Source organism: Euprymna scolopes, chromosome 23 (genome assembly GCF_053919585.1).
Source record: "Euprymna scolopes isolate OS-2025 chromosome 23, ASM5391958v1, whole genome shotgun sequence".
Taxonomy (NCBI): domain Eukaryota; kingdom Metazoa; phylum Mollusca; class Cephalopoda; order Sepiida; family Sepiolidae; genus Euprymna; species Euprymna scolopes.
In genome coordinates, this window is record NC_136504.1 from 58966095 (window position 1) to 58976234 (window position 10140).

Below are 10140 nucleotides of genomic sequence, written 5' to 3' on the forward strand. Positions count from 1 at the left end.
TCTTAAAAATAAATGTAATAAAACCCTACAGCTAATGCGGGTCATTGCCCACACAGATTGGGGAGCGGACAGAGAAACCCTATTAAAGTTATATAGGTCACTAGTGCGATCGAAACTAGACTATGGTAGCTTCATTTACGGTGCCACCAGAAAGTCGTATATAAAGATATTGGACACCGTTCAACATCAGGGCCTCAGACTTGCGCTGGGAGCCTTCCGAACTTCCCCCATCGATAGTCTCTATGCAGAAGCCAATGAACCCCCATTATCAATTCGACGCGACAAACTAGCCTTGCAATACCTGACCAAAATTCTCTCTTGCCCAGAAAATCCTGCTTACAACTGCATTGCAAACTCACTAGATTACTCGCTCTATGATAGAGAAAAATCACAGCCAACAAATCCAACCTCTAACTGTACCTTCAATCCAAATTACCAAAATCTATATTACCAAAAAGTAAAAGCTATAAAACCTTTTGGGCTCCGTACAAAACCACTAGCAGAAGATGCAGGTATCGCAATCACCAATATCCATAATGTCAACCAACTAAGCCTTCCACCCTGGCTACTAAAATACCCTGAAATCATCCTTGAATTAAATAACCTCCCAAAAAATCAAACCCATCCACTAACCTATCAAGAAAAACTCCTTATCATTCAGGAAAAATACCCAAACCATCAGCACATATACACAGATGGGTCCAAAGACAGCAACAAAACCGGATGCGGAGTCGTATCCACTAACATTACCTTACAGAAGCGACTACCAGACCATGCCTCAATTTTTAGTGCCGAAGCCACAGCCTTAGATATGGCACTAGATCTCATCACTGACCTTACCCACAACAAATTTATAATTTTTCAGACTCCCTATCGGTACTCGAATCCTTAAAGAATAAAAATTTAAATAACCCACTACTCATCAAACTGCTACAAAAAATACACACTCTCTCACAAAACAAAAGTATCAAATTCTGCTGGATCCCCAGTCATTCTGGAATTCAGGGCAATGAAAAAGCTGACATAGCTGCCAAAAATGCTTTAAAACTCCTTAAAAGCAATATAAAAATTCCACATTCTGACTACAAACAACAAATAAATAATCTGATTATGAAGAAATGGCAAGAAAGATGGAATAACTGTCCAAATAATAAACTTTTCAAGATCAAGCCCACAATAGAAGAACGATTACCAGATGCCAGAAGATCACGTAGAGAGGAAGTGATTTTGTCCCGTATTCGCATAGGACATACGCACATAACCCACTCTTTCCTGCTAAAAAAAGAAGACCCTCCAGAATGTTTTGCATGCCAAGAACCTTTTACAGTAAAACACTTTCTTTTGGATTGTGGCGATCTCGCGCATATCCGGCAAAATTATTACCATGTCAACAATATGAAAGAACTATTTAAAAAAATAAACTCCAACAAAATACTAACATTTCTGAAAAAAGTAAATCTATATAAAAGAATATAACTTTAATTCAATCCAACTTTACACCCCACCCCCAAAAGAGGAAGGAAGCACATCACCTAATGATACAAAAAGTCTGATTTGACTCACTGATTAAATTAAAATATCTATTAAAAAAAAAAAAAAAAAAAAAAACTGAATTCGGCATTAAATAACCAAAAAAAAAAAAAAAAAGGTTGATATGCCGTAAAACCAAACCAAACCAAACCTTAACTTGATGATTGGTAAACAAATTGAACAATATTAAATGGGGTTTCATCTTTTGAACTATCCTTCTATCTTACTATTGGATGTTTTAATTTGTAAAAAAAAAAAAAAAAAAAAAAATCAGTCTGACATGCTTGAGCATAGCACACAAAATGATATGGCATAGTGTGAAATGAAATGCCATCGTTTTAATTTCACGCAAAGTTACCAACGATAACAAAAGGCATCTGAAGGTTGGAGAGTACAATAGGTAAAGTGTTGTGAACTATTACAAAGATAATTGTTCAAAATCTCTCGATTTGTATTGTTTCTACTTTTAATATTTTAATTTTTTAGACTCAATTGAGGAACATGAATGGTTAACATGTAGTGCAAACAGACAACCTCATGAACCAGATAAGTTGATGCTGACACAAATTATACCTTCCAATGGTGAGTACTTCAGCTGAATTTCTGTATTTTCAATTTAATAATTTGCTTTGGAAATAGTAATCTGTGAAATCACGACTATTAAGATGAATTCACTATTTGTTTTCTCTTTGTAGCTCTTTGGGATTTAGGTAGACGCATCCATGAATTGCGAAAGAGATTCGATATTCCTTCAAACTGCTCTTGTGATAAAGATGTCGTCCAGAAGAACGGCGTCAATCAGGTAAATCGCATTTTAGATTTTATTCAAATTATATTTAAGATTCTTTAATAAAGTCACGTCATTTTCTCAAAGTTCATTTAGAAAATTATTTGTGATTTACCCAAAATATTTCAAAAATATTCAATTAAAAATCTTGAAGTGACATTTTTAGTTTCAAAATTGATTCTTTTCAAACCAATAAATTGCATTCATTTCTTAATGTAAGGTTTACAAAGATATTATTCATCAAACTTTGGTTCATTTGTCTTCAGGACTTTGACTCCATGAACCTGCTTTTGCATTTTGGATTTGGACACAAGTTTTCATCACTCTCCTAACTTTGTCCCCCAAAAGGCTCCAATGATCGTAGGCTTGAGTTCTTCCTTCGTGTTGCAGATGGGTCTGTTAGTGTCTGATTTCACCACATTTCATACAATGGATTTGGGCGGATTGCAATCAGCTGGGCTGAAATGTGGTTGCAGCTGATTATAGCAGATTGCTAAATCACACAGTCAAAGTATTCTCTATTTCACTAAGAGCATGGATACACTCACTGATCTTCAGCTAGGCAAAAGAAGTGAGTGGCACGTCACAGCATCAAAGGAAGTTTGAAGTTTTCTTATTTGTCCTTTTTGACTCAAATTTTAAGGATAACTGTTTCCTTCACAAATATGAAACATTAAAAGTCCATATTTAATTATTCTGCAAAATTATTTTCATTAAGATGAGACTTGTCAATGAAAAGTTTAAAATAAAATTAAAATTAATGTGTATAAAATTAGTTGAAAATGTTAAATATCTGTCCCCTGTATATGTGTATTTATTTTTTCTGTCTCTTAAAAAAAGGGGGTTTCTTTATTATTATTTTTTTCAATTCCAGGAATTGATTCAAAATGCTGTGAATCATGTGTCTTCAGATTCAAAAGGCAAACTTGTTAATGGTTTAGAAGAAGATGGTGAGAATAATAGTAAAAAAGGTCAATCGGAAAGTCTCTCCAACTATAATCCTGATGCAAATTCTCCCCTTTGTCTCCTTGCTGATGTGGCTATGAATTCTGAGAACAGTCGTGATCGCATGGATCCACTGCTGAATAAAAAAGATGAGGAATCTAACAATGCGGGTAACCAAGAAGCCCTTCCTGCTGGTTCAACAGACAGCGGAGAAAAGAAAGGGCCAGGGTGCTCAACGCTACGGGAACTATTAACCAAAACCGCTGGTAAAGTGAAGCCTGGCACTGAAAGCAAAAAGACACCTAAGCCAAAGACAGTGCGTGATACTTTGGCTGATATAATTCAGTCAGTTGTAGGGAAAGCTTTCCCAAAAGAGAATGAGACTGTGCCAATGATGAAGTTGATGCATTATATCCCAAGAATGGGACCTCGCATTATAGCCAGAGAAATTCCAATTTCCAAGCACACTTTGACTGAAACAAGTGTGTTGTATCCTGATGTCCCACATTCATGGCTTAGTGATGGCCGTCTACTCAGATTACACGAACCAAAACACAGGAGTAATATCCTTATCTTCCAAGAACAGTGGAAACAGGGATCTGTGAGTAGATATGGATTTCTTGCTACTTTGAAATTTGCTCTTTGTTCTTGAAATTCTTATTTTGTCACTAATTTTGCTAATTCTCTTCTTTAGCCGGTCATTGTGTCTGGTGTGCAGAAGTACTTAAAAAGGAAAATTTGGCAACCGGAAAGTTTTGGTGAGGAGTTTGGTCATTTAGAAAATGATTTGGTTAATTGCCGGACAGGAGATGTTTGGATTGGACATCCAATGAAAATCTTCTGGGAAGGATTTGAAAACATAAAAAGTAAGATATTTATAGTAACCTTTTATAAAATCTTTCTGGTTGTATTTTATGGTCTAAGTGAATCACAATTTTTATTTTATTTTTGGGTCAAAGCATTTATTTTATTTTTTTTTTTTTTAACACTCAAGTGTTTACAAACATTTACTAATTTTTATTTGATTCTGTTTATTATTCCTTTATGGGCATCAATTTTATTCATTGACTAAAAATTATTCAGATTCAATCAAAGACTTAATTTTTTTTTTTATCAATTTTAATTTAAAATATTGACTGCTAAAGTAGTTTTATTTACTTTTCTTCTATTTTCATTCTTCCAGAACGCCTCAAAGACAAAAATAATGACCCCATGTTGCTTAAATTAAAAGACTGGCCTCCAGGCGATGACTTTAGTGACCTCCTTCCACAAAGGTTTACAGATTTAATGCAAGCCCTTCCTTTACCAGAATATACACACAGAGTAGGGATCCTGAATTTAGCTTCACGCCTTCCAGATTTCTTGGTCAGACCTGATTTGGGGCCAAAAATGTACAATGCTTATGGTAAGTAAGGATTTATTTATTTTTAAATCTCCTTCGACTTTCTGTATTTATCGGTTTTATCAAATTTTTTTTTTTTTTTTGTTTTTAGGTTCAGCTAGTTATCCATCTGAAGGAACAACAAATTTGCACTTAGATGTGTCTGATGCCGTCAATGTTATGGTCCATGTAGGCATCCCAGATGATGGGCCTAATGGTCGGAAAGAACACATTGAAGGTTTGTTTTTTTGGGGGGGGGTTTTCCTCCCCTTCTACTTTGCTCCTTTTTAGATTTTTTTAAGAAATGACAAATTGTTCCAACTTTTTCTACAGGATCCTTCAAAAAATGTACTGTTAATGACCTGTTTTGGCATTTGAGAATCCTTTAGTACACATTATAAGCATTGTTTGAACAATCATCATCATTAGAACATTTGTGAACATGATTCTTCAATTACATTTGTCTTTGAAACTATTCCATTTTACTCTGCACATAAAAGTTTTGTCATTTGAAGTGCAACTACATTTTTCAGACATCCTGTATTTATATACAATTCATTTTGGTAGATTTTGTAGAAAAAGCAACAAAAACTCAACATTTCTCAATTTGATAATGACTTGTGTGTATTTTAAAGTCGTTTGTGATTGGCATATAATGTACATTTTGATTGCAATTTCCTTTCTATTCCATTTAGCGGCATTAAAAGCCATTGATGAAGCAGATTGTGATTTAATTACTAAACGACGGGTTCGAGAAGTGAATGAAATTCCTGGAGCGTTGTGGCATATCTATTGTGCTGAAGAAGCTGATAAGATTAGAGATTTGCTCAATAAGGTACTTTTTTTTTCTTTTTTTTTTTTTTTTATCTCATTATGTAAATAAAATGAACAAGTTCTTTTATTTATTATTTATATTTGTTTTCTTTTATAAGGTTGGGAAAGAAAATGGCCAAAAGGTAGAACCTGATCATGATCCTATTCATGACCAAAGCTGGTATTTGGATGCTAAATTGAGGGATCGTCTAAACACGGAATATGGAGTGTTGGGCTACACAATAGTTCAATGCCTGGGAGATGCTGTATTCATTCCCGCTGGTGCACCCCATCAGGTACTTCTTTAATTCTTCCATTTGGTTGCTGAAATAATTTAAGAAAACAATGAACAATTCTGCATGTCTTGTTATCAGTCTAAAAAATAATGCCACCCACAATGAGTGGAAGTTTTCTCTTTCACTTCTGTTATCTCACCACCTCAAAAATGGATGCAATTCATGTTTCTTTTTGACAAGAACGCGTTCCTCGTTCTGACAATGACCTAATTTGGTTCTATTTTATAGCCTCTTGCCATCATGCATATGTAAATCGCATGTCATTCAATGACTTGGCACTTTGAGATTTCATTCAGAAACAGTGCATGTGCACATGCATTTTACACTGCAATGTCATCTAAGTCCAGGATTGAATCCTGTTGCAGTAGGGTCTACCTGTACCTATACCTGATGCATTTCACCATGCAAATTCTTTTGGCAACTAGCAAGCGAGATGTCCTCCAAGTACCATCACCACATTCCTCCCTGATGTCATCATTACAAATAATGTGGCTAAGTGTGGGCCCACTTGCAAAGTGGGGAAACAGCAATTTTTTTCCTTAGGAAAATTATGCTTAAGGCTATTGTCCAGTCTGTCATCAATGATTTACCATCTAATGGTGTGAAAAGCATCGTTTATCAGTACCGACTCTAAACAGTTTTAAAATTTGTTTTATTAGTTTTAACACTTGAAATAACTTTTCTTTTTTTTTTTTTTTTTTTTTTTTTTTTCTTTTTTTTTTTTCTTTTCTCTCTCTCTTCAGGTGCGCAACTTGCACAGTTGTGTGAAAGTTGCTGAAGATTTTGTATCTCCTGAACATTTGGATCACTGTTTCCGAATGACACAAGAATTTCGACATCTTTCTGATACACACAGTAACCATGAAGATAAACTTCAGGTAAAAAAAATAATCATTTTCATGTCATTTTAAATATTTAATAATTGCTGTGCAAAATCAAATGGTCAGTAGGTCATGTGTAATTGAGTCATTCCATTCTTGAGAGATGAAATGATTATAATTTTGAAGATTAATACTTCGTAGCAGCTAATCAGTTTTGGAAAAAAGACAAGTAATTTCACTTAGGGCAGCTATTGCTTTTGATTTTTATAAACTAAAAAAAAATGAATTCAATTATAATACTCTTGTAATGTTTATATAAAAAAAAAATGGAACCTTTTTTTATTTTTTATTTTACCAATTTTAATATCAGAATGATACAAAAAAAGTGTCATTAATTTAATAATTTCTTGCTAAAGTTTGTAGTTATTTGCCTGGTTCTTGCAGCACGTTTTTGATGTTCCTCAACATATTTTCTTGTGCTAAGACAGAATGCCTACTATAATCCTTCCTATTTCCATCACAATTCTCTCGCTTACATCCTGACCTCAAGGTATTCAAGGAGAACAGAATTGCAGCTTAGATTTCCAAGTGTTCAAATCCAACACAAATCAACGTGATGAAAGTCATTCTCTTCCAATATTTCAATTCCTTCCAGTTGCCTTCAACTCTCAAATCCACCAATAATACACAAAAATAGCTACATATTAGCAGTACATTGGTTAATGGTTCTGAAATGAAATTTTTTATCAAATTTATTCCAAACTTCAATTATAATTACAAATCATAAGTTTTAATTTAGCTTATAATTCTTGTGATTTTTTTTTTTTCAATTGAAATGTCTTGCATTACTCTGATTGTGATTTTTTTTTTTTTTTTTTTCTTTTTCTTTTTCTCAGGTGAAAAACATCATTTACCATGCTGTGAAAGATGCCATTGCTGTGTTGAGCAAAGCCTCTCCATAGTGACAGGTGGCATTCCTCTCGCTTGCTCTACCTTCATTAACAGGCAGGATGTGTTCTGCTACCACTCATTGCGGCCAGTGTATCTTTGTGTCTGGCACAGGTGGTGTGTCTTCATCTCTTCACTGCCACCACCTGTCTTCTCCCTCAATTCCTCCCACCATCTCATTATTCCCTCCCCCCCCTTACACTGCCAAAGATGTCACCCTCCTTTTGCACGGAGCCGTTCAGTTGCTGCTGCACTTAGATTTAACATTGTTATATCATGGAAGTCGTTTGTCCTTGTCACCCTGCTATTATTACGGTTTACCCTTTCTGTCACAACCTCTTTAGTGTTTTATTGTTAAGCGGTTAAGCAAGAAGTCTTTCAACATAAAATGTGCATTCATTGACAATTTAATGTGTGCGTGCGTGCGTGTGTGTGTTCTACTTGAATTGTTGTGATAGCTCCTCCACCCTTCCTCCTCTTCATTACACAAATCTAAACTCCCTCAAAAACAAAAAAATTATTGCTGAACTCTTAAGGGAGATAATTGTTGGTCCGATGAACCCTTTCCTTCCTCTATTTGACCTCTCCCTTCTCCATTTTCCTCCTTCTACCCCGGCTGTGCATGTGTACATCCAACAAAACCAGAAGGAAAGAATGGTTTGTTGGCATTGCTATTCATCATTTGTAAACATTAAAAAAAAAAAAAAAAAAAAATTTTTTTTTTTTTTTATGTTTCATCTCCAGATTTGGTTGTTTTGAGGTGGTTGCAGTCTGGTTAGGATGACAACTTTTGTAAAAAGAAAAAAAAAAAAAAATTTGCAACACTTTGATTGAAAAAAAAAAAAAAAAAAAAGCTGATGTGAGCATTGCTACAAATGAAGAAGAAAGAATAATAAACCAGAGTAGCTGTATGTCTAAATTTTCTTGAACTCCATTTGGCTTATGACACAATAATACGGCCAATTTTTGGTGGATATTTCTGCGATCTCATCTGATGCTTTAGAAACGCATCATCAAACTGAACAAACTTGCATTTTAATGACCTCCCTCCACCCCTCCCCCTCTTTGTTGACCATTTGATTTAAAAAAAAAAAATAATAAATAAAATTAAAAAAAATTTTTTCTTTTAATACATAAAAATTTTAAAGTCATCCGATCTCTAGTGGTGAGGGTGGGTGGGGTGAATACAGAGGATTTACTGGCCGTATTTAGTGAAGAAAAAAAATCTATTACTTCCTACCATACCTGAGGAATTCTGTGGACAGTGATATTTGTCATTTCCAACTATGTAGGCATCACTTGGTCATTTGATGTTTTGTGATCATACAGATTGACATTAAGAGGATTTGTGTTTGGGACGACTTGTATAAGACTTACCCAACAACAGGATAAAGAATTGTCGCCTCAATTGTACAGTATACGCATGTCGTATGATTTTTTTTTTTTTTTTTTGCAAATATGTCTATGTATATTATATACATACACACACACACACTGTTAAATGAAGTCAGAGGGGGCCACTCATTGATCACCATAATTTGTCTACTTCCATTAAATTCATTGTCATTGATTATTTTGGCTGTTTGTTGCTATTTTAATTGGTTCCTTATTGGTGTTGCTGCAATGGTGGAGCCAGTCCCCCACAAAGAAAACTCTGTTGACATGAGGGGGTGGGGTAATAAAAGGGTGTTGAGGATCAGTGAAGAGACAGTGATGTGGATATATGCTAATGACCTCTATCTCTTCTCTTCACATCCTCTCTCTTCTACTCTTTCTTTATCTCTCTCTCTCTTTCTCTCTCTCTCTCTCTCTCTTTCTTTCCACCAGCTCCTTTTTTATTTGCAGTTATCAAAATATCAGGAGGTGTAAATTGAGTGTTTGTCAAGTCCAACAGCATCCCGTGCTTGATTCCCCGACCCTTCCTTTCCTCCACCCTCAAATATGTGCTGCCACTCAAACTTGGACATATTCAACTTGAAAGAAATTTTCTTTACTTTCCTTTTGTCCCCCACCCCACCTCTCTTGACATTCCCCTCCCCCTTTTTTTTTTTTTATTTAAAAAAAAAAAAAAAAAACAGGAACCAGAATGGAGGCTTTTCTAGTCCCTTTTTGTGTATATAATAAAGTTATGTTAAAAAAAAAAAATTGGGAAGAAAGACAGATAAACATAGAAATATTTTTATATCAAGTGTCACGTTCAGGTGACAGATGTTATCACATAAACAAGGCTAGAATCCTAGACTGACTTGTTCAACCATTCTTTAAATAAATTCACTGATTTCAAGGTTTGGCAATGTCTTGTTTTTCTTTTTGTTTTTTGTTTGTTTGTTTTTCCCCCCTTAGTTTCTTGAGAGAGAAATAAAGAAGAGTGAGGGAGGGGAAGATAATCCTTTTCCAACTTCGTTTTTATTGCAGCATTTTTTCTTTTTAGTTCTCAATTTGAAAAAAAATATATCTGTACCCTTTTCAATTCGCAACATGCTTTTCTTATATAAACTCATTAAAACTTGTAAATTTGACTAGAAAATAGAAGGGAATCATCTTACAATTTTACCACAAATGATAGTTCTATGCTTTTAAAAATTGTTTTCGGTTATTTAATGCTTAGTCCAGTCATTT

At 34.5% G+C, this 10140-nt stretch overlaps 1 protein-coding gene across 3 annotated transcripts in view; it reads left to right on the top strand.

Annotated features, from left to right (window-relative positions):
* Positions 1-8651, top strand: part of LOC145245926 (uncharacterized) — a 472493-nt gene extending 463842 nt beyond the window's left edge. For all 3 annotated transcript variants that reach the window (XM_080107667.1, XM_080107669.1, XM_080107668.1), the window contains 10 exons: positions 2017-2112; positions 2226-2332; positions 3192-3863; positions 3957-4128; positions 4446-4667; positions 4756-4881; positions 5339-5478; positions 5576-5752; positions 6496-6630; positions 7470-8651. In XM_080107667.1, coding sequence (XP_079963793.1) covers positions 2017-2112; positions 2226-2332; positions 3192-3863; positions 3957-4128; positions 4446-4667; positions 4756-4881; positions 5339-5478; positions 5576-5752; positions 6496-6630; positions 7470-7535 — 1913 coding nt within the window. In that variant the 3' untranslated portion in view covers positions 7536-8651. The remainder of the gene's footprint in view (positions 1-2016; positions 2113-2225; positions 2333-3191; positions 3864-3956; positions 4129-4445; positions 4668-4755; positions 4882-5338; positions 5479-5575; positions 5753-6495; positions 6631-7469) is intronic.
* The last annotated feature ends 1489 nt before the right edge of the window (positions 8652-10140 follow it).